Source organism: Scyliorhinus torazame, chromosome 2 (genome assembly GCF_047496885.1).
Source record: "Scyliorhinus torazame isolate Kashiwa2021f chromosome 2, sScyTor2.1, whole genome shotgun sequence".
Classification (NCBI taxonomy): domain Eukaryota; kingdom Metazoa; phylum Chordata; class Chondrichthyes; order Carcharhiniformes; family Scyliorhinidae; genus Scyliorhinus; species Scyliorhinus torazame.
This window is the reverse complement of record NC_092708.1, coordinates 352,001,236-352,026,841: the sequence shown is the minus strand read 5'-3', so window position 1 is coordinate 352,026,841 and position 25,606 is coordinate 352,001,236. Positions and strand designations below refer to the sequence as shown.

Genomic DNA, 25,606 nt, shown 5'->3' with positions numbered 1-25,606 from the left:
TGCAGATTCAATGGGCCGAATGGCCTCCTTCTGCACTGTAAATTCTATTTTTAAAAAATGTACAGAACGTTCTGAGTTCTAGATTCCTAAGACTGGATTTTCTGATTGAGGAAACCTCCATGGCAGGGTTCAATCACACGTATGTCTCTACCAGCCATCAAGCAATAGCAGCAAAAGGGACATTTGAGGCAACTGGTTCCCAGAGGAACCCAATACACCCAAGCAGTTTAACCTGGTGTTGTAAGACTTCTTACAGTTTTCTCTGAGAATTGAAGAAGTGTCAGATAAGTCAAACAGATTGGGGGGAGAGAAATTAGCTAAATCCTGCTGCTGGCACCTTGCATTGCACAGCCAGGTGTTCCTCTGAGCAATTTATCACAAACTGCAGCAAACCCCTCACTGGTAGAAACGTGCTAAAGCTCACTCGCCCAGCCAGGTCCCGCCCTTGCCGCGAGCTCCTTGGGACACCAGCCCTTACCCCAAACTCCGCGCGAGCTCCGCCCATCCTCCAGGGTGAACGCCCCCTGGATGAGCTCCGCCCCCTTCCTCCAGGATGAGCTCCGCCCCCCCCAGGGTGAGCCCCGCCCCCCTCAGGATGAGCTCCGCCCCCCTCCCCAGTATGAGCTCCGCCTCCTCAGGCTGAGCTCCGCCCCGCTCCTGGTGGGGGTGTGGCGCGGTGTGCGCTGGGACGGCTGGTGACGTTGCACAATAACAAGAGCAGGCAGCGAGGGGGGCAGCTGTGGTGTAAGATGTTCACGGAGAGTGATCGATGCTGATATGGATGCCATCACTGTGCCTTATGGCGTGACTGTTGTGGGAACGGCATGTGACGTCCACTACTTCTTGAAGCAGCCGGGGAAAGGACATTGCCAGCCCGAGAGGTAAAACAAAAAATGAAACTAACGATAATAAGCAGGAGTCTGCGGCGTGAATTCGCTTTACAACTTGTCTGGAGTTTACTGGCTGCAGGAGGTGTGTTTGACACTGGGCCTCACTCTAGTGCAGCTTTGTAAACATCCTCAGCCACTCCTTCATTACAAAATGCATTTTGGGTTTCTGAGACCGGCCGGATCTCTCACTCTCTTTTTGTATATACACGTACAGACAGATCTACTCCGCTCGTAATTCAGCCGAAGTGAATTTCTGTGCAGCTTTATTTCATGAAGGCACATCGCACAACTTTGTTTTCGAAATTTGTTTTGTTCGTACAGTCGTTCCTTTTTTCCAAAAAAAAAGCTCGCAACGCCAAGATCTCCTGGTGAATTTTGCACTGCCGTCTTATTACGGATCGGGAATTAGACAAGCGAAAAGTTTAATCGGGATGTACAATATTAAAAATATTGTACATTTTTGCACGTATGATGGTGGCTCGGTGTCTCACCCAGGTTACAGATTGGATTTAAAGGTAAAAGTTGCAATCATTGCACGTCACTAAGTATGCAACCGTATCCCCTATACAACTTTCAGTGTGAACCTAAACACAATTTTAGGGGATACAGAGTCACGTGTGGGCAGCCCTTCTTTGCCTTTTTGATACTTGATCCGGTCCACTTCCCCAACTCCAGTACCACTGACTGCCCTCACTGATCATTACGCACAATCTCTCTCTCTCCCCTCCCTCTGTTCTCTCTCCCCTTCCTCTGTTCTATGCTGCTTTTATTGCACTTTTATACAGCTCATATCAATGCTCTAGTTCGTTGCCCCAGAATCACATTGGTCTAGAAGGAGGCCATTTGCCCACTGTGTCTTCACCAGCTCTATATGAGCAATTCCCTAAGTGCCATTTTCCCTATAACCCTACACATTCTTCGCTTTCAGATAACGGTTTAATTCCTTTTGAATGCTGCAATCGAACCTGCCTCCACCACACATTCAGGCACTCGATTCCTGACCTTGACTATCAAATGTTTTTCTCTTCTTCTTTTGCTAATTACTTTAAATTATTGCTCTTTCATTCTTGATCTGTTCAAGAGTGAGAACAGTTTCTCCCTACCTAGTCTGCCTGGACCCCTCAGAATTTTGAATACCTCTTATCAAATCTCCTCTCAGCCTTTTCTCTGAGGAAAACAGTGCCAACTTCTCCAATCTACATTCATACTTGAATTTCCTTATCCCTGGAACTATTCTTGTGAATCTTTTCTGCACTGTCCAATGCCTTCATGTTTTTTCTTAAAATGCAACACCCAGAACTGCAAACAATACTTCAGTTGACCAAAAGACAAAGGAGCAGAATTAGGGCATTCAAACAATCGAGTCTGCTCTGCCATTTAATCATGGCTGATATTTTTCTCATCCCCAGTCTCCTGCCTTCTCCCCTTAACACCTGATCCCCTTATTAATCAAGAATCTACCTATCTAATTTGGACATTCTGAATTCTCCCTCTGTGTACCTGAACAGGTACTGGAATGTGGCCACTAAGGGCTTTTCACAATAACTTAATTGCAGTGTTAATGTAAGCCTACTTGTGACAATAAAGATTATCTCTGTCTTTTTAAATTTAGAGTACCCAATTAAGGGGCACTTTAGCCTGGCCAATCCACCTGACCTGCACGTCTTTGTGGTGTGGGAGTGACACCCACGCAGACACGGGGAGAATGTGTGAACTCCAGGGCTGGGATCGAACCTGGGTCCTCAGTGCCATAGGCAGCAGTACTAACCACTGTGCTGTCCCTTCCATCTCTGTCTTAAAGACACTCAGTGATTTGGCCTCCACAGCCCACTGCTGCAAAGAGTTCCACAGATCCACCACCCTCTGGTTGAAGAAATTCTTCCTCATCTCTGTTTTAAAGGATTGTCCCTTCTGTCTGAGGTTGTGCCCTCTGGTTTTAGTTTTTCCTACTAGTGGAAACATCCTCTCCACGTCCACTCTATCCAGGCCTCGCAGAATTGTGTGCAAGATCCTCCCCCTCATCCTTCTAAATTTCCAAAAAGTAGTTGGCCAAGTGGTTAGTATCCCTGCCTGTCACGTGGGAGACTGGGGTGCAATTCCCCGACGGGGTACCATGGAAGCAGATGTATATTAACGGCGTTCAAAAGGCATCTTGACAAATACATGGATAGGATGGCTATAAAGGGATCCGACACCAGGAAGTGCTGAGGGTTTAGGCCAAGGTTGGTATCATGACTGGTACAGGCTACGAGAGCCAAAGGGCCTGTTCTCATTCTGTATTGTTCTTCTTTGTGTACAGACTCAGCCTCCTCAGCCGCCCCTCATATGACGAGCTCTTCATTCCAGTGATTATTCTTGTGAACCTCCTCTGGACCCTTTCCAAGGCCAGCGCACCCTTCTTTTGATAGAGGGCCCAAAACTGCTCTCAGTACTCCAAATGGCGTCTGACCCAAATCTTTTAAAGCCACAGAAGTACATCCCTGCTCTTGTATTCTAGCCCTCTCGAGACAAAACTTTATATAAGTTCAACATAATCTCTTTGCTCTTGAACTCTATGCTGTATGCTTTATTAACTGCTCTCTCAACCTGGCCTACCATCTTCAATGACTTATGCACATCTACACCCTGGTCTCTGTTCCTGCTGGTAGCAACATGCTGACGCTCACTCGCCCAGATGAGTCTCGCCCTTGCCTGCGAGCTCACCCCTTACACCACCTTCTATGTGAAACCCACCCTCTGTGTGAGCTCTGCCCCCTTTCAAATTGTATGCTATAATTTATATTGTATCTCTTTGAACAAGGGTGTAACGTTTGCAGTTCTCCAGTACCCTGGCAACACCTTGAGCCTAAGGAAGACTGAAAGATTATGGCCAGTGTCTCTGTAAATTCCACTCCATTTCAGTATCCTTCGATGAATCTCACTGGCCCTGGTGGGGTATTAACTTTAAGTAAACACAGCTTGTCTAACATCTCCTCCTTAATAGTTTTTTAAACCATTCTATTGACTGGATTTCCTCCTCTTTCACCATGGACTGGGTAGCAGCATCTCCCTTGGAAAAGACAGATGAGGAGTACAAGCAAAGAACAAAGAACAGTACAGCACAGGAACGGGCCCTTCGGCCCACCAAGCCTGTGCCGACCGTGCTGCCAGCCTAAACTAAAATCTTCTACATTTCCGGTGTCATGAGAATGTCGCTTTAAGAAATGGTTAGCTGCTCATGTTCCTGCAGTGATGCCAGAGTGTGGGTGGAGCTGAGCTCTGGTTCTGCTTTTTAGTTTTACTTTGAGAAAAGCTTGGGTGTGTCTGTCGTCTTGGTTTTGTTTTGCAGTGTGTTGCAGCTGAAGTCAGCCAAAGCAGCTGTACTGTTGATCTCTCTGCCATGAGGGACTATCTCTTGATCATTTGGTGAATTCAGAAATTGAAATGTTTTCAGTATTGAATGTAAACCCTGATGTGCTTCTGTTTAAAGGTTGTTAAGTCTTTTGGATGTTAATAGGACAGCTTAAAGCATTAATTAGTGTTGTATTCTTTGGGGGTTATCTTTGAATTAAAGGTTGCTAAGATAGTCACTTTGTTTTAAAAAGGTTAACTTGAGTTCATAGAATAAACATTGTTTTGCTTTTAAAAGTCTTTTTCCATTTCTGTTGTACCACACGTCTAGAGTGGGCCGTGTGCTCCCCATACCACAATCTAGTAAAAGCTGTGGGTCAGGTGAACTCCATGATACACTTTGGGGTTCTCTAAACCCTGACCCATAACAATTGGGGCTCATCCGGGATAAAAGTCTATCTATTGGATTGGCTTAGTGAACTTAAAGACAGTGAGGGGTGAGCATATTGTGGTTGCTTTTCAGGTGTGATATTTTAGATTAAGTAGGGAGTGTGGTGTGGACAATGGCTCTTTCAGAGGCTCTGAAGTTTTTGGGGGTGGAGACGGTCATACGCCGTACCTTACGGACAGAGACTAAAAGCAGACTGTTAGATTTGGCAAAAACATTGCAGTTAACATTACCTGACAAAATGCGAAAAGATGAGGTAATTATGGCGGTGGCTAAGCATTTAAAGTTGCCTGAGATACAGTCTGACTCATTAGAAATGGCAAAGATCCAGTTGCAGATTAAGCAACTTGAACATGAAAAATAATTAAAGCAGCTTGAATATGCAATGAGAGAAAAAGAAAAGGAGAGAGAAGAAAGAAACAAAGAAAGAATAGCCCTAGCAGAACAAAAAGAAAGAGAAAGGGAGATACAGATCAGGAAAAGAGATAAAGAGAGAGAGTTTGAACTTCAGAAAATGGCCATGAAACATGACTGCCAGTTAAAATTGGCATACGTAAAGGGAAACGTACAGTATCATAATCGAAGGCATGGTGGGGATCTATTTAAATATGTCCAAGCATTGCCAAGGTTTGACGAGAAGGAGGTAGAAGCCTTTTTCATTTCATTTGAGAAGGTAGCTAAACAAATGAAATGGCCACAGGACATGTGGGTATTACTGATTCAAACAAAGCTGGTAGGTAGAGTTAGTGAAGTGTTTGCATCACTACTGGAGGAGGCATCTGGGACGTATGAGGAAGTGAAAAAAATCCATCGTGGTGCATATGAACTAATGCCTGAAGCCTACAGACAAAGATTTAGAAATTTAAGGAAAGAATTTGGTCAAACATATATGGAGTTTGAAAGGCTCAGACAGAGTAATTTTAATAGGTGGATAAGGGCTTTGAAAATAGACCAAATGTATGAAGCTCCCAGAGAAATTATACTTTTGGAGGAGTTTAAAAATTCAATTCCTGATGTAGTGAGAACTCGTGTGGAAGAGCACAGGGTTAAAACTGCGAGATTAGCAGCAGAAATGGCAGATGATTATGAATTAGTTCATAAATCAAAGCTTGGTTTCTGACATCAGTTTCAGCCTGTGAGGGATAGAAATTGGGGACATGAGAAATACTCAAGTGGTAAAAGTAAAGGTGATCTGATGGGAGATAATAAGGAGAGTGTACCTCAAGATTAAAAAAGAAATCCAGGAGGGTGGAAACGAAATGGAAAGTTTCAAATGTTTTCACTGCAATAAACTAGGCCATGTAAAGTCACAGTGTTGGTGGTTGAAGAAAAGCACTGGGAAGGCTGACGTGGTAAAACAGGATAAGACAGTGGGGTTTGTTAAAGTGATAAAGGAAAGCCCAAGTGAAGCAAAGGAGGTGCAAAAGATTGTACAGACTGATCGAGAGGTGATTGATAAGAAGGTGCCTGATCTCTTTTCAGAATTTACTTATGTGGGTAAAGTTTACTCGTGTATCAGGAAGAGTAGGTAAAGAAGTCATAATTTTAAGAGATACGGGAGCTAGTCGGTCTTTAATGGTAAGAGATGAGGAGTTATGTAGGTTGGGAAGAATGTTGCCAGAAAAGGTGGTAGGTAATATGTGGAATTCGGGGTGAGAGGAGTAGTGTTCCATTATGTAAGGTTGGAATGTCCAGTGAAGAGTGGTGAAGTGGTAGTAGGAGTAAAGAGAAACTATCTTGTCCAGGAATACAGTTTATCTTGGGTAATGATATAGCTGGATCGCAAGTGGGAGTGATGCGTGCTGTGGTTGATAAGCCAGTGGAAAATCAGACAACCTGAAGTGTTGAAGAATGAATATCCTGGGATTTTTCCAGACTGTGTAGTAACAAAGTCGCAAAGTCACAGGTTAAGACGAGGAGAAATCAAAGAGTGAAGATGAAGTTGAAGTGCAATTATCAGAAACTATTTTTGATCAGATGGTTGGAAAAGAACAAGAACAAGTGGAGGATGAGGCAGATATTTTTAGTTCAGGAAAATTGATGGCATTACAACAAAAAGATATAGAAATAAAACGGATGTTTTAGAAAGCCTATAAGGAAGAGGAATCTGCGTGTATACCAGTGTTATTACCGTAAAAGTGATGTCTTGATGAGAAAATGGAGACCTTTACAGATGCTGGCGGATGAAAATTGGGAAGAAGTTCATCAAGTAGTATTGTCGGTAGGGTATAGAAAGGCGGTGTTGCGAGTTGCACATGAGGTAGCAGTGTGAGGTCATTTGGGAATAAGGAAAACTCAAGCTAAAATCCAGAAACATTTTTATTGGCCTGGACTACGTAAAGATGTAGTTAAATTTTGTCAATCATGTCACACATGTCAAGTGATAGGGAAACCTCAAACAGTGATAAAACCAGCACCCTCAATACCCATTCCAGCATTTGAGGAACCTTTTACAAGGATGCCAATTGATTGCGTAGGGCCGCTTCCTAAAAGGAAAAGTGGGAATCAGTATCTTTTGACTATAATGGATGTGTCTACTCGGTTTCCAGAGGCCATTCCAGTACGTAATATTACAGCTAAAAAGATTGCGGAGGAGTTACTTAAATTCTTTACTAGGTATGGACTACCCACAGAAATAATGGATCAAGGATCAAATTTTACCTCAAAGCTATTCAAAGAAGTTATGGATAGCTTTGGAATAAAACAATTTAAATCAACTGCATACCTTCCAGAATCGCAAGGAGCGTTAGAAAGGTGGCATCAGACATTAAAGACAATGTTGAGGGCTTATTGTCAAGATTATCCAGAGGATTTGGATAAAGGAATTCCATTCGTACTGTTTGCAGTTAGTGATGCACCTAATGAGTCTACCAAATTTAGTCCTTTTGAGCTAATTTTTGGTCATGAGGTAAGAGGACCACTTAAATTGATTAAGGAAAAATTGGTGGGTGAGAAATCGGAAATTGCATTATTGGATTAAGTGTCAAATTTTAGGGAACGATTAAATAGAGCAGGTGAATTGGCTCGACAACATTTGAATGTTACACAAAATGTGATGAAACGGGTAGCGGACAAGAAATCTAAAGTTTGTAGTTTTGCCAGTGGAGATAAAGTTTTAGTGTTGTTACCAGTGGTAGGTGAACCTTTAAAAGCTAGGTTTTGTGGACCATATCAGATTGAAAGGAAATTAGTGAGGTGAATTATATGGTAAAAACACCAGATAGAAGGAAGACTCACCGAGTGTGTCATGTGAATATGTTTAAAAGGTACTTTGAAAGGGAAGGAGAGTAAAAGGAGGAGGTTATAATGATTCTAACTCAAAAGTGAAGAACCAAATTCAGATGACTGTGAATTTGACATACCTCAAATTAAATTGGAAAATGAGGATGTTCTTAAAAATTGGGATGAATTGTTGAGTTACCTTCCTGAGGAAAAACAAACTGACCTGAAAGAGTTATTGATATCACATGGGCAAGTTTGTGGAGATACATTGGGAAGTACTAAAATGGCTGTACAAGATGTAGATGTGGGAAATGCTGTTCCAATCAAACAACATCCATATAGACTTCTACCTTTAAAATTGGCACAGGTTAACAAAGACATTGAGAGTATGCTTAAAAATGGCATTATTGAAGTGGGTTGCAGCCAATGGAGCTCACCATAGTGATGGTACCTAATCAGACGGTACCCAACAGTTGTGTGTGGACTATAGAAAGGTTAATGCAGTTATAAGAATGGACTCTTATCCTATCCCACATTTGGAGGATTGCATTGAGAAAGTGGGACAATAAGTTTTTTTTATTTCCAAACTGGATTTAAAGGTTACTGGCAGGTACCTTTATCCGAAAGGGTGAAGGAGATTTCAGCTTTTGTGACTCCAGATGGTATATACCAATTCAAAGTTATGCCATTTGGCATGGAAAATGCCCCAGCCACATTTCAACGGTTAACTAACAAACTTGTTTCTGGATTACCCAATTGTGCGGTATACATCGACGATCTGGTAATTTTCAGCCAGATATGGACAGAACATTTAAAACAATCTGATGGAGTTATTCGATCGACTTCAGGAGGCGGGTTTGGTGATAAACCTAGCCAAAAGTGAATGTGGAAAAGTCCAAGTCACTTTCCTTGAGGGGTTTTCGATACCTTCGAGACAAGGGAAATAATGTGATTTCTTGGCATGAGTGGATTTGATCGAACATTTGTGCAAAAGTTTTGTCGCGTGATTGCTCCACTGATAGACTTGCTTAAGAAATCTCAAATTTCAATGGACAGCGGACTTTCAACGCATTTGGAAGCCTGAAAGCTGTGATAACCAATGTTCCTGTGTTGGAGATTTGCAAGGGAGTCTGTGATCAGATTGAACTGAAGTGTCTGACTTGAAAGAGAAATGCCGAGGCGTAGAGGAATGGATGGATCGTGCAGAGACTTTCTTGTTCAAGGAGACTGTCAATCGAGAAGGATTTCAGTTGGAGGAAGAAGAACAAAAGAAAATGGACTATATTATTACACCTGTTTGCGTGTGTTTTTTTGAAATGATACTGTGCATTTCTTGAAGGATAGTGAAAAGGTGAAAAATGAAACCATCTTGAAGTTGATAGTTTATTTCTTTTTCTTGGGGGAGGTGTCATGAGAATGTTGCTTTAAGAAATGGTTAGCTGCTCATGTTACTGCAGTGATGCCAGAGTGTGGGTGGAGCTGAGCTCTGGTTCTGCTTTAGAGTTTCCTTTTGAGAAAAGCTTAGGTGTGCCTGTCTTTTTGGTTTCATTTTGCAGTGTGTTGCAGCTGAAGTCAGCCAAAGCAGCTGTACTGTTGAGCTCTCTGCCATGAGGGACTATCTCTTGGTCATTTGGTGAATTCAGAAATTGAAATATTTTCAGTATTGAATGTAAACCCTGATGTGCTTCTGTTTAAAGGTTGTTAAGTCTTTTGGATGTTAAAAGGACTTCAGCTTAAAGGATTACTTAGTGTTTTATTCTTTGGGGGTTATCTTTGAATTAATGGTTGCTAAGATATTCACTGTTTGTTTTAAAAAGGTTAACTTGAGTTCATAAAATAAACATGGTTTTGCTTTAAAAAAAATACTTTTCCATTTCTGCTGTACCACACCTGTAGAGTGGGCTGTGTGCTCCCCATACCACAATCTATTAAAAGTTGTGGGTCAGGTGAACTCCATGATACACTTTGGGGTTCTCTTAAACCCTGACCCATAACACCGGGGTCCGTATCCCTCTTCCCATCCTATTCATGTATTTGTCAAGATGCCCCTTAAACGTCACTATTGTCCCTGCTTCCACCACCTCCTCTGGCAGCCAGTTGCAGGCACCCACTACCCTCTGTGTAAAAAAAAAAAAAAAAAAAAAAACTTAACTCGTACATCTCCTCTAAACCTTGCCTCTTGCATCTTAAACCTATGCCCCCTAGTAATTGAGCCCTCTACCTTGGGAAAAAGTCTCTGACTATCCCCTCTGCCTAAGCCCATCATAATTTTGTAGACCTCTATCAGGTCACCCCTCAACCTCCGTCGTTCCAGTGATAACAAAGAGTTTATTCAACCTCTCCTCATAGCTAATGCCCTCCATACCAGGCAACACCCCGGTAAATCTCTTCTGCACCCTCTCAAGTCTCCACATCCTTCTGGTAGTGTGGCGACCAGAATTGAACACTATAGATGGGGAGTATTAATTTAAGTAACTCAGCTATGCCCTCTGCCTCCATACATATCCCCTTTTTGGTTCCTAATCACCCCAACTCCTCCTTATTACCACCCTTTTACTATTTCTATTCCTATAGAAGACTTTGTTCTCATTTATGTTGACTGCCAGTCTCTTTGAATACTCCTTCTTTGCTTTTCTTATTTGCTTTTTCAGCTCCCCTCTGAACCTTCTATGTTCAGCCTGGTTGTCAATCTTTTGGGAACTGCCTGATAGAGCACCTGTATGTCATTGGTGATGCAGTTGTGGAATTATGATTTATCTAACCTTCCAAAGATTATGGTTACAACTCCATATTGTATTTGTAAGCATATTAATAACATTTTATTTTTAACTAGTCTTAAGTGGCCATTGGAAGGAACATTGTTACTGGATTTTCTAATTTCATGCTTCTGTGAAGTTGTACAGAAAACTTTTAAGATGGAAACTTAGCTAAAATTCAGAAGCTGAAAATGTTTTAATTAAAATTGGCCAAGTAAATGTTATTTCGAAACAGTTTTTAAAAAAAAAAAGGGAACTACTTGAAATTGGCCCACTGCAAGAACTGTAATTTTTACTTGGGTGTGCTGAGTTTACTGCAGGAATGTATCATGCATCTCTAGACAAATCTGGCGGAGGTGGGACCTGTACAAACTGGATGGGTTACACCTGGGCAGGACTGGGACTGATGACCCGGGGGGCTATTTGCTAGAGTGGTTGGGGAGGGTTGAAATTAATATGCCGGGGGATGGGAACCTATGCAAGAAGTCGGAGAAAGAGGGAGCAAGGACAAAAACAAAAGGTAGAAAAGTGAAAAAGAAAACTGATAGGTGGAGAAACCAACGACAAAATTCAAACAGGGCATTAGAGAAAAATATCGGGAGCAAGACAAACATTGTGAAAAAGACAAACTTAAATGCTCTGTGCCTTAATGCATGGAGCAGTTGCAATAAAGTGAAATGAAAATGAAATGAAAATCGCTTATTGTCACGAGTAGGCTTCAATGAAGTTACTGTGAAAAGCCCCTAGTCGCCACATTCCGGCGCCTGTTCGGGGAGGCTGGTACGGGAATTGAAGCGTGCTGCTGGCCTGCCTTGGTCTGCTTTAAAAGCCAGCGATTTAGCCCAGTGAGCTAAACTAGTGGATGAACTAATCGCGCAGATGGGTATAAATGGGTACGATATAATTGGGATTTCAGAGGCATGACTGCAGGGTGAACAGGGATGGGAACTGAATGTCCCAGGGTTTTCAGTATTTAGGAAAGACAGGCATAAAAGAAAAGGTGGTGGTGTGGCACTGCTGGTTAAAGAGAAAATTAACACAGTAGTGAGAAAGGATATTGGCTCTGACAATGTGGAATCTGTATGGGCAGAATTGAGAAATACTAAGGGACAAAAAACATTAGTGGGTGTCATATATAGACCCCCCAAACTGCAGTGGTGAGGTTGGGAATGGCATTAAACAAAAAACTAGAGATGCATGTAACATAGAACATTACAGCGCAGTACAGGCCCTTCGGCCCTTGATGTTGTGCCGACCTGTGAAACCACACTAAAGCCCATCTACACTATTCCCTTATCGTCCATATGTCTATCCAATGACCATTTGAATGCCCTTCGTGTTGGCGAGTCCACTACTGTTGCAGGCAGGGAATTCCACGCCCTTACTACTCTCTGAGTAAAGAACCTATCTCTGACATTTGTCTTGTATCTATCTCCCCTCAATTTACAGCTATGTCCCCTTGTGCTAGACATCATCCACCCTATCCAATCCTCTGATCATCTTGTATACCTCAATTAAGTCACCTCTTAACCTTCTCTCTAACGAAAACAGCCTCCAGTCCCTCAGCCTTTCCTCATAAAATCTTCCCTCCATACCAGGCAACATTCTGGTAAATCTCCTCTGCACCCTTTCCAATGCTTCCACATCCTTCCTATAATGCGGCGACCAGAATTGCATGCAATACTCCAAATGCGGCCGCACCAGAGTTTTGTACAGCTGCAACATGACCTCATGGCTCCGAAACTCAATCCCTCTACCAATAAAAGCTAACACACCGTACGCCTTCTTAACAACCGTCTCAACCTGGGTGGCAATTTTCAGGGATCTATGTACATGGACACCGAGATCTCTGCTCATCCACACTGCCAAGAATCTTACCATTAGACCAGTACTCTGTCTTCCTGTTATTCATTCCAAAATGAATCTCCTCACACTTTTCTGCATTAAACTCCATTTGCCACCTCTCAGCCCAGCGCTGCAGCTTATCTATGTCCCTCTGTAACTTGTAACATCTTTCCGCACTGCGACAACTCCACCGACTTTAGTGTCATCTGCAAATTTACTCACCCATCCTTCTACGCCCTCCTCCAGGTCATCATTTATAAAAATGACAAACAGCAGTGGCCCCAAAACAGATCCTTGTGGTACACCACTAGTAACTGGACTCCAGTCTGAACATTTCCCATCAACCACCACCCTTTGTCTTCTTCTAGCTAGCCAATTTCTGATCCAAACTGCTAAATCACTCTTCACATTGGGCAAATCAAATTAGCCACAATGCCGTAGAGGAGGAATTCCTGGTGTGTATACGGGATGGTTTTCTTGACCAATATGTGGAGGAACCAACTAGAGAGCAGGCCATCTTAGTCTGGGTACTGTGTAATGAGAAGGGAGTGACTGCCAATCTGGCTGTACGAGATCCCTTGGAGATGAGCGACCATAGCATGATAGAATTTTTTATCAAGATGGAGAGTGAAGTAGTTGATTCGGAGACCCAAGGTGCTGAATCGTAATAAAGGGAACTATGAAGACACGAGGCACGAGTTGGCCTTGATAGATTGGGGAGAGTTACTTAAAGGGATGACAGTGGATAGACAATGGCAAACATTAAAGGGACGCATGGGGGAACTACAGCAACTTTATTCCTGTCTGGCAGAAAAGCAAAGGGGGTAAGAGGGCCAATCCAGGGCTTACAAAGGAAATTAGAAATAGTATCTGTTAGAGGTGAAGATATTCACATGAAGGCCTGAGGACGAGTAAAGAAGCAGTTTATTATATCAGAATTCTGGGAGAAGACCTGAGGCCCTGCAGCCTTCTGGACAGCACGCTTTCTCACTTGAGCTAAGGTTCACAAGGGTTAATATACAGATTTGAAAGCAAAATCAGTTTGTAATCTCATTTACATACAGCCAATCACCTTTATTCATATCACAATTCATTACATGCAACTAATTAGTCCTCCACTATCTCAGTCCATGCCATAAATGGTTATTAGTTTGTAATCCACAGCCTTTTCCTGTTGCTAATTCTTCAGCTTGTGGCTAGCCGGACAGAGCAGGGATATCTTTAAGGCATCCAGACCTTGGGCAAAGTTTGTTAATAGTCCATTGTCTCCATACACACCTGGCGATGAGTCATTTGTTTTGCACACGGGGCTGTTATTCCAGTAGCAGACACAGAAAGTACATCGAACTGCAGAGTTAGATACAATTTGCAACATAGTTAAGAATTAGATATATATTGTAAAAAGCAGGTTTTCCCACCAACATGTCCCACAATCATATAATGTGAGAGACAGAATTTTCTCACCAACAGTATCTGATACAAGGAAGAAGCGTACAGATTGGCCAAGAAAAATAATAGGTCTGAGGATTGGGAGCAGTTTAGAATTCAGCCAAGAAGGACAAAGGGATTGATTAAGAAGGGGAAAGTACATGACGAAAGGAAGCTTGCAGGGAACATAAAGACTGACACGAAGAGTTTCTATAGATATGTGAAGAGCAAGGGATTGGTAAAGAGAAACGTAGGGCCCCTACTGACAGAAACAGGGGAATGCACAATAAGGGACAAAGATGGCTGAGAAATTGAATACATACTTTTGGTTCTGTTTTCACAAAAGAGGACACAAATCAGATACCAGAAATGTTGGACAATGAAAGGTTAAGTGAAAGGGAAGAACTGAGGGAGATCAACATTAGTAGAGAAATGATGCTGGGAGAATTGATGGGATTCAAGGCGGATAAATCCCCAGGGCCTGAGAATCTGCATCCCAGAGTGCTTAAGGAGGTGGCTCTGGAAATAGTGGATGCATTGGTGGTCATCTTCCGGGATTCTATAACTGAAACTGTCCCTGCAGATTGGAAGGTAGCTCATGTCACTCCGATTATTCAAAAAGGGAGGTACAGAGAAAGCAGGGAATTCTAGACCAATAAGCCTAAAATCCGTAGTGGGGAACATGCTTGAATCCATTATCAAGGACTTTATAGCGGAATATTTAGAAAGCAGTGGCTGGATCAGTCAGAGTCGGCATGGATTTATGAAGGGAAAATCATGCTTGACAAATCTGCTGGAATTATTTGAAGATGTAACCAGTAGAGTTTTAAAAAATATATATTTTTATTCTCCTTTTTCACATTTTCTCCCCAAATTTACACCCACCAACAATAATCGGTAACAAATATGTCAACCCCCATATCAATAACAACAATCCCATCCTCCTACCAAACCCCAAACATTAGCCCGCGTGTTCACACAAACAAATGACAAAGGAATTAGGGATCACCCATAGTCGCCATTAACACACACAGCCCCCCTCCCACCCACACGCCCCAACTAATGTTCGATGTTATCCAGTTCTTGAAAGTGCATAATGAATAATGCCCATGAATTGTAGAATCCTTCCCCTCAGTTCAAACTTAACCTTCTCAAGAGTCCAGAATTCCAACAGGTCCCCCCACCACGCCAGGGCACAGGGTGGAGAGGTTGCTCTCCAACCCATCAGGATCCGCCTTCGGGCGACCAACTAGGCGAAGGCTTCACCATCTGCCTCCGCACCCGTTTCCAACCCTGGCTGGTCCGACACCCCGAATATGGCCTCCCGGGGGCCTGGGTCCAGTTTCATGTGCACCACTTTAGAAATTACCCTTAAAAACCTCCTTCCAGTAATCCTCTAGCTTTGGACAGGACCAAAATATATGAACGTGATTAGCGGCCCGCCCCCTCCGCAACGTTCTCACACATCTACTCCTTCAAAGAATGGGGTGGTGTCAGCGGTTTACGGAGTTATTTTGGAAGAGGAGAAGGCACCACTGGAAGGGATCAAAGCAAAGTGGTAGGAAGAGTTGGGAAAGGATATGGAAGATGGGTTCTGGTGTGAGGTGCTCCGGAGAGTGGCCTCCACCTTGTGCGCGAGGTTGGGGCTGATACTGATGAAGGTGGTATACAGAGCACACCTCTCGATGGCGAGGATGAGCTGATTCTTTGAAGGAGTAGAAGATGTGTGTGAACGTTGTGGGGGTGGGTGGGGGGGGGGGGGGGGGGGCACTCCCGCCAGTACCTTCGCCAATACTTTTGCATCCACATTCCGAAGTGATATGGGCCTATACGACCCACACTCCATTAGATCCTTCTCTTTTTTTAGCAACAGGGAAATCGATGCCTGCCCCAAAGTTTGTGGCAACATCCCCTTTCCTATCACCTCTTCAAACATCCCCACCATCAGGGATGCCAGCTTATCCTGAATTTTTAACAATATTCCACCGGAAACCCATCTGGCCCTGCCACCTTCCCCGACTGCATCCTCCCAATCGCATCCTTTATCTCCTGCTCCACTATCGCTCCTTCTAACGTAACCCTGTTCCCCCTCCCCTAACCTCGGGTACTCCAACCCATCTATAAATTCCTGCATCTCACGGTCTCCCCCAGGGGGCTCTAACCTGTACAACCTCATAAAATTCCTCAAAAACCATGTTAATCAGATCCGGAGCCACCACCAACTTCCCTGCCCTATGCCTCCCTCTGGAGCTGACCTAACATATGCCCTGCTTTATCTCCATGTTCGTAAACTGCACTCCTTCCTCATCTCAGTTGGCACACCGCCTTCCTGGTAGAAGCTCTCCTGTAGTTCCTTCCTCCTTTTCCAGCTTCGCTGGATCCATATTTTCTGCATAACTCCTATCTACCTCCAACATCTCATCTATTACCCTCTGCCGCTCCAACCTCTCCTCTTTGTCCACCCTGGCCTTAAACAAAATCACCTCACCCATCACCACTGCCTTAGAGCCTCCCAGACAACTGCCTTTGACACCTCACCCGTACAGTTGAAACCTACATGTTCCTCAATTACCTTTCCAATTTTGTCACAAGAGCCCTTGGTCCCCCAAAAGTCCCACATCTAATTTCCACCCCGGCCTCTGCGCTACCCCCTTCTCCAGTACCATATCGACCCAATGCGGAGCATGATCTGACGCTGCAATTGCCGAGTATTCTGACCCCTTAACCCCAGCCAGCAAAGCCTTCCTCACCACAAAAAAGTCGATCCGCGAGTATACCTTATGGACTGCTGAGGAAAAACGAGTACTCCAGTTCCCTCGGGTGCTGAAACCTCCAAGGGTCCACCTCTCCCATTTCCACCATTAGCCCAGCCAACGCCTTCGCCCCCCCCCCCCCCCCCCCCGATTGTACCAGCGAGCGCGGCCGTGACCTGTCCAACCTTGGCTCCTGCGCCAAGTTCCAATCCCTCCCCCACTATCAGTTTGTGTGTGTCCGAGTCGGGGATGACTCCAAACACCTTCTTTGCGAATCCCACATCATCCCAATTGGGACTGTATACACTTAACAATGCCACTAACCTCCCCTCCAGCGCCCCTGTCACAATCGCATATCTACCCCCCTGATCTGCCACCACCTCCATCTGGAAGTGTACTCTTTTGCTGACCATTACCACTACCCCTCGAGCCGTTCCGTCAAATCCAGAGTGAAACACCCGACTAACCCAGCCCGTTTTAAGTCTCACCTGGTCCTTCACCCTCAAGTGAGTCTCCTGCAGCATTGCCACATCGGCTTTCAAACTTTTAAGATGGTAACCAGTACAGTTGACAAGGGGGAGCCAGTCGGTGTGGTATATTTGGACTTTCAAAAGGCGTTTGACAAAGTCCCGCATAAGAGATTATTGTGCAAAATTAAAGCACATGGGATTGGGGAAAATGTATTGAGGTGGATAGAAAACTGGTTGGCAGAGAGGAAACAAAGAGTAGGGATTAATGGGTCCTTTTCAAATTGGCAGGCAGTAACTAGTGGGGTACCACCTGGATTGGTGCTGGCACCCCAGCTATTCACAATATATATTAATGATTTGGATGAGGAAACAAAATGTAACATCTCAAAGTTTGCAGCTGATACCAAGTTAGGTGGGAGGGTAAATTGTGACGAGGATTCGGGGATCCTACAGCATGATCTGGGCAGGTTGGGCGGGTGGGCAAATCAATGGCAGATGCAGTATAATTTGGATCAGTGTGAGGTTATTCACTTTGGAAGCAAAAACAGGAAGGCAGATTACTACCTGAATGGTTGTAAATTGGGAACGGTGTCCTTGTGCAACTTTCGCTGAAAGTAAGCATGCAGGTGCAGCAGGCGGTAAAGAAGGCTAATGGTATGTTGGCCTTCAATGCGAGAGGTTTTGAGTATAGAAGCAGGGATGTGTTCCTGCAATTGTACAGGGTCTTGGTGAGGCCACACCTGGAGTATTGTGCAGTTTTGGTCTCCTTCTCTGAGGAAGGATGTTCTTGCTCTTGAGGGAGTGCAGCAAAGATTTACCAGACTGATTCCAGTGATGGTGGGACTGTCATATGAGGAGAGATTGACTAGGTTGGGATTGTTCTCGCTGGAGTTCAGAAGAATGAGGGGGGATCTCGTAGAATTCTAACAGGACTAGACTGGGTAGATGCAGGGAAGATGTTACCAATGATAGGTGTGTCCAGAACCAGGGATCACAGTCTGAGGATTCGGGGTAAACCATTTCGGACAGAGATAAGGAGACACTTCTTCACACAAAGAGTGGTGAGCCTGTGGAATTCATTACCACAGGAAGTAGTTGATGCTAAAACTTTGAATATATTCAAGAGGTGGCTGGATATAGCACTTTGGGCGAATGGGATCAAAGGCTCTGGGGAGGAAGCAGGATTAGGCTATTGAGTTGGTTGATCAGCCCTGATCGTGATGAATGGCGGAGCAGGCTCGAAGGGCCAAAAGGCCTCCTCCTATCTTCTATGTATTTATATATGTAAATCGTGAAATACAAACTCTTTATTCTGTCCATAACTGAAGCCGCCATTAAAAATTGAGCTGCATTTGATTATCACATACTTAAATATTTATTCCCCCCCGGTGGCTGTAGAAACATAATTTTAAACAATGTGATTTTGGACAGTTGGCTTTCTCTTCTTGCATTTGTAAGGACCAGTGAAAGAAATAACTTGCAATCACTTGCATTTTATATTTTCAGGGTGTCCCAAGGTGCTTCACAGTTTTTTTAAAGTGTTGTTACATATGTTAGGCAAATGCAGCAGTACACTGAGTCAAAGATGAGGCAGCAATGAGATGACTATTTTATTTCTTTTGCATCCATCCGACGAGGTTTAAAGTCGAATCGGAATAAAAGCACCTCCAACAATGCAGCTGTCCCACATAAAAACAGAAAAAATAAGAGCTGGAAGAGGCCAGTTGATCCTTCATGCCTGCTCCACCACCAAGACCCTGACTGATTCTCTAACTCCACCGTTCCACAGAATTCCCATTATACCGTAACTTCCTTAATACTGAAAAATCTATTGACCTCTGTCATGATTACACTCAACAACTAAGTATCTCTGAGGTAGAGAATTCCAAAGATTCACAAGCCTTTGAATAATAAATTTCTCCTTATCTCAGTCCCAAATGGCTGATCCCATATCATATCCTGAGACTATGACCCTATGTTCCAAATTCCTCAGCCAGGGGAACATTTATTTAGCATCTTCTGTGTCAAGCCTCTTTAAGAATTTTGTAACTCGATTAGGTCACCTTTCATTTCTCTAAACTCCAGGGAATTTACCGTGTCTACTCAATCTTATCCTCATCCTGGGGCGGCATGGTGGCATAGTTGTTAGCACTGCTGCCTCACAGCGCCAGGGATCTTGGTTTGATTCCAACCTTGGGTGACTATATGGAGTTTGCACATTCTCTCCGTGTGTGCGTGGATTTTCTCCAGGTGCTCCGGTTTCCTCCCACAGTTCAAAGATGTGCAGGTTAGAGGATTGGCTATGCTAAATTGCTCTTTCGTGTCCAGGGATGTACAGATTCGGGGAGAGGGTGGGGGAGTGGGCCTAGGTAGGATGCTCTTTCAGGGCGTTTGTGCAGATTTGATGAGCCAAGTGCCCAATTCCTGGATTGGTGTTTGAACCTACAATATATTTTTAAATGCAAACACCCGGAATGCTACCACTGAACTAACATGGCACTTGGCTGAAATAGTTTTATAATGTCTGGCTTGGACACACCAATCATAGTCAAAAAGAAGGGTATTTCTGCTTACTAAAGAAACAGGGAGCTTCTGTTGAACTGTGATCAAGTGCACTATATTGCAGAGATACTGTAGGGATCGTTCATTTATATGAATGTACAATTTGTTTACACAAATAGCAAAGTGACAAATAAATACAAAATTTCAACCATGTATGTTTTCGGCCCTCAAGAGAATGACATGATAAGCTACTGTTGTGTTTTGCTTTGGTTCTATGCAGCTGATTGCAGGTATTAGCCCTGTAAAAAGCCTTTGAGTTGCAGGTTATGATGAAGAAAACAAAAACTGGTACTAGGATATAACTGTAATTCAATTAATTGTATTCATGACTATAACATCACAGAAACTGCTAATTAAGAGCAATAAAGATGACATGAGTTGTCCTTTTGTGCTAAGATAATGTGATTCGACGTATAACTTAATTTTACAAAGTCTTAATGAGCTTGGAGCAGTTCAGATTACTGTTTAAAAATCCATACTGTACATTTCATTTGGAGTGGGTTACTTCATATATCTGTATTATAACTCATTCCATAGATAATTTTAAAAGGAAGTTGGACAGGTACTTGAGGATGCAACACCTAACTGGGTTATAGACAAAAAGCCGGGTATGGGATTAAGCATGACTGCTCTTTCAAAGAACACCTTGGGCTGACTGACCTCCTTCTGTGCTGTACGTTTCGATGACTATATGATCTCTTTCAGTTGGTGGATGATCTGTAACTTTGTTATTGCTGTTCAGATTCCTTTTGATGAGCCTTAAACAGCATGGTGGAAAAATGGTTGAGTGGCAGAATGTAAGTTTATCTTTGTTTCTCCTACTACTATACTAAGTTCCCTATCTCCGCTGTGGTGGGGAAGGTGTTCAGTGGAGGCTGGACACTTTTTTGCACAGGGAAGGAGGAAAACCTGGAGTGAGACCAGCCTCATTTCTATACCTTGAGTCAGAAGTTTTATTTGTTATGATTTTTAAAGTTTTATGTTTATTTCAAAATGTTAATAGTGCATTTATAATTTGAATGGTCATAGCAAGTTCTTTGATCATTCCAGTTTAGATGAAGAAAGTATCCAGTGATACATAACTGTTGCATGATGGGTCCTTTATAAGTTGTACCTAAATTAGCTAGTTAGAATTAATGCCTCAGTTTGTATTTAAACTGTAATCTATTAAATTCTGGTAGTTGCACCAGACCATATCTAATTTGACAGCAATAAAAACTTGTAAACTGGGCAATCATGAATGATCCTCATATATGTCAGAATTCCTAATGCCAAAATGAATTGAGGCAATCTAATATAACCAAGAAGCAGATTCCCCTTGGTCTGCTTTTTATTGGTGCAGGTGATATTTATTGACACAGATTTGACATTCTCATAAGTGTCTCTACAAAGCAATGTCTACATGTGCCAACTAATTGACTGACTATCCTTGCCACGCATACAGTGTATAGACATTCTGTCACTTAAGCAGTAACATCTTACTGAAAATACACTTCACAACCCTGATCAAGCATGAGGTTGCCTAATGAGCGGTGTAAACAATATGTGGGCTTCACTCTCAAGTCCTGTTAAAATAATTTGATTTAGATAGCGCCACGTACTTGTGTGTATTCCTAAAATAATTATTGGAAGGCAACATTTGATATATAAAACTGCAGATATTAGGTACAAAATAGTTTTTCATATTCATGTTTTTGAAAATAGGAATGCAATTAAGTTTCCAATTGTTGGCAATGCATTAAAATTATGACTTAATTTAACATTTACATTTGCTTAAATAATTTGGTCAAATATTTGACAGTTATAATTATTTGCAAAATGTATTAATAGTTTTAATATTTTTGCTTGTATATTGTGGGGTGAGGGGAAATAGTATCTTAATGTTATGGAAATTTGGAGCTTTGCATTTGAAGAAAGAAATCAAAATAAATAATTTACACTTGATGACTTGAAGTAATTATTGGTGCCACCATTTGAGTTCCAATAATTTGACTTAAGCATCATATAAATAACAAGGTAGGAATTTAGAGTTTAAAAATTAATTATTGGGTAATTTGAATTAAGTGACCAGTAAAGAGAAAAACGGCAGGAGAAGACATAACGAGAGTGCAATTGCTCCTTGTTGGACTAGTATCTTGGAACATCGAGTAGGGTTTAGTCTGAAATTTGATCTTTCTGCTAAGTTGATGTCAGGGGAAGAGATCTTCTGTGTCTATTGAAGTTTAGTACCATTGTTTTTAGTACAGTACAGATTTGGTTTTCCATAAATTTTGTGATTTTGGAAAAACAAGTTATCCTGTGTAGTTGTGTATGAAAAGCCAATAACAGAGAGACACTTGACTGTGCAATTCAGTTGAGGAAGCCAGATAAGATCGTAATCGTAGATTTGTGGTCCTTATCTGAATGGAAGATTACATTAGAGCTATTATGTTAGTTGTGTATGTTGAGCTGCTGGTGTGATAGAGGTGAGTTTACTGTAGGAATTAAAAGCGTATGGAACTTTGGTGATTTCCCCCATTTCAAGAAGGATGCACAATTTTAGCTTCCATATTCTTAAAATGTTATGTCGTCACTGGAAGGTGAAAATAACAACTTACAAGGAGGTTATAATTAGACTGAACATGTTGGGGAACTTTCTGTAGAAAACAGAAGACTGAGAGGTTACCAAAGAGGTTCTTCTAAATTATAGAGGGATTTGATAAGGTAGATATAGAGTTTCTACTTTTGTGGGGGTATCCAAAACCAGGAGATTGCTACATCGTCATTATTCCTGATAGCATTGATGTTAGATGAGTACATCAGGGATAAAGGAATAGAGAGATATGCAGAAGGGGTTTAATGTAGTAGGATGGGAGGAGACTCGTGGCTAGCATAAATACTGGAAATAGATCTGTTGGGCTGAGTAGCTTGTTTCTATGCTGTAAACTGTAAGTATCCGTGAGGCAGCAGTCCTAACCACAGCGCCACCGTGACCCCTAGGAGTAGGCTATTTTGTCCTTGAGCCTGCTCCACCATTCAATAAGATCGTGGTTGGTCAGATTGTGGTTTTACATTAATTTCCTGCCCCCCCCCCCACAATATTGATCAAAAATCTGTCCAACTCTCATTCAGTCTTCAATATATTCAATGACCCAGCCACCACTGCTCTCTGGGCTGTGGTCTGGTTTTATAATCTCTTTTATGTGACAACATTAGCCAGTAGTTACGTGAAGATTAAAATAACACCTCTGGACCATTCAAGATATGCACAGAATGAAGAATAACAAAGCCGGAAAATGTAAATGTTTTATTGTTGCATTGATTGATAATGCCGAATACTATATTAATTGGCTCGTATTATTTCATTAATGTCTAAGCATAATGCTTTTTTTCTATCTTTATTCTAGGACAAAAACATTATTTGAAGAGATCCGAGCATCTGTTACAAATAATTCAAATGAAGATAGATCTTTCTGGAGACCTGTTCTTCCATGGGGTGGAGTGTATACCATTAAAGCTGGAAGAAAGGCAATGGCTTGCACTCCACTGTATGTTAGGATAACTCTAAAAAACACCTGCAGCATTGATGGTTTTTTGATGTTGCTGTATGTAATTCTCAGTGAAAATGAGAATTTCCGTAGAGAGTTACCAAGCTACTTGGGAAAGGAATTTGTTGAGCGCTTTCTGTACTTGATGGACTCTTGTAAATTCACAACTGTGAAGCTGTTGTGGATTTGGGACAAAATGGAAAAATGTCAGTACAAATCGGAAATCCACAAGGCCTCGTTAGAAATTGATCTTTTTGGAAATGAACATGAAAATTTCACAAGAAATCTGGAGAACCTTATGTCCACTATTCAGGAAACCTTCTGCTCTAATGGGAGATGTCCAGCACGTTCACAGGAAGATCAACGCAAGACAATTATCATCTGGTAGGTTGATCCTTATTTACATTAGTAAGGAAACTGGAGTTGTGCTTTTTTTCCCCCCCAGCACTGGAACCAGTGTTTAGTTACCTCCGTTTGAATCCAGCAAACTGTGAGGGTTGGTTGAAAAAAGAACATAATAACTAGGAGCAGGAGTATGTTAGGAACTCTTAAGCCCTGTTCTGACTGGGTATGAGTTCACAGGACAAAAATGTTTATAATTGCCATAATATATTACCAAGGAACTGATGGGCGGCACAGTAGCACAGTGGATAGCACTGTTGTTTCACAACACCAGGGACCCAGATTTGATTTCTGGCTTGGGTCACTGTCTGTGTGGAGTCTGCATGTTCTCCCTGTGTCTGTGTGGGTTTTCTCCGAGTGCTCCGGTTTCCTCCCACAAGAAAGACGTGCTTGTTAGGTGAATTGGACATTTCTGAATTCTCCCTCAGTGTACCCGAAAAGGTGCCGTAGTGTGGCAAGTAAGGGATTTTCACAGTAACTTCATTGCAACTTGTGACACAAATAAAGATTATTATAAGTAATTGCTGTGGGAAATAAGACCATATAAACTGGTGCAATGGACATGTACTTTTGAAGTTGTGTGCAGCATAAAGAGCTTCATTCATAGAATCAACAGCGCAGAAGGAGACCATTCGGCTCATCGAGTCTGCACCGGCCCTTGGAAAGACCACACTCCCCACACTATCCCCACACCATCCCCTTAACCCCACCTAACCTTTTTGTGAACACTGAGGGCAATTTAGCATAGTCAATCCACCTAACCCTGCACATCTTTGGGCTGTGGGAGGAAACTGGAGCAGACACTGGGAGAACGTGCAGACTCCACACACACTGACCCAAGCCGGGAATCGAACCCAAGACCCTGGCACTGTGAAGCCATAGTGCTAACCACTATGCTACTGTGCTGCCCATTCTGTCATGGGAGTGCAGCGATTCTTCTGAATTTATCGCCTTGTCGAACAAACTTATTTTTTAATGAGAGTATTGGATTCTCAATGTGTTAAGATATCTTATAAAATTTCAGTTTGGGATAAATCACATGATGACTGACAGATTTTTACCAGTTAATTCTGTAAGTTTGTTATAAATCACTTACCTGAAACGGATTATAATTCTGCTCTGCAACCATGTGAACTATTCCCCAGAAACTATTCACGAAGCCCTCTGCTGCTCTTCCTCATGTATTTGCTTTGTTTGGCCCCATGTTCCGTACTGTAACCAATCACTGTTTGTCGATGTACCATTTGTCAATGTTCTCTGTTGATTATTCTTTTGTGTACTATGTACGTACTGTCTATGTTCCCTCGGCTGCAGAAAGATACTTTAAATCAATAAAGATACGATTCAATCAATCAAGAAATAGCATCATGCCATTAATTGCTACAGCTCTACAAATGCTGTTATGATGGTTTGTTTTATGCTGAAGTTGACATTTTATTTTTACATTTTTAATTAGTTAGAATTTTATCTGCGTTTTAAAGTTTTCCTTGGGAAGAGGATTTGCAGTTACAGTTGGCAGAAATCAATATTTTAAGAATCGAAACTGGTCTCTGACTGTCCTATTGAAATGTAATACATAATTTGGGGTAGGAAAATTGGCTGAAAACAAATGACTGGCATGATATTCCTTCAATAGCATCTGTAATAAGGTAATTTATTATCATTTGGATGGTATAGAAATTATACAACTAACTGCAAAGCCCTTTTATCAGAGTTTTGTATTATTGTTTACTTATACAAAGGCATGTAAATAAAACTGACTGGTACAGACCATTAAATTCAAAGTTAAACACATGTTGAGGAATTTTTAACTTTATAGCTCTAGAAGTCTTCAATGCCTAGAAGTCTTCAATGCAGGATGGAAGCTTTTAGGAAGTAATTGGAATTGAAAATCTGCTTACAAAGACTGGGGAAGCTAGCCAAACAAAGTCATTAATTAAAATCTACACAAAGCAATTGTCACATTTATAACT

At 42.2% G+C, this 25,606-nt stretch overlaps 1 protein-coding gene across 2 annotated transcripts in view; it reads left to right on the top strand.

The window, feature by feature from the left end:
• The first annotated feature begins 695 nt into the window (after positions 1–695).
• dorip1 (dopamine receptor interacting protein 1) overlaps positions 696–25,606 on the top strand; it is a 50,291-nt gene continuing 25,380 nt past the window's right edge. Inside the window, exons 1-2 of one of the 2 annotated variants that reach the window (XM_072491397.1) lie at positions 696–881; positions 23,091–23,615. In XM_072491397.1, the coding sequence (XP_072347498.1) occupies positions 778–881; positions 23,091–23,615 (629 nt within the window). In that variant the 5' untranslated portion in view covers positions 696–777. The remainder of the gene's footprint in view (positions 882–23,090; positions 23,616–25,606) is intronic. The other variant, XM_072491387.1, reaches the window with a different exon arrangement.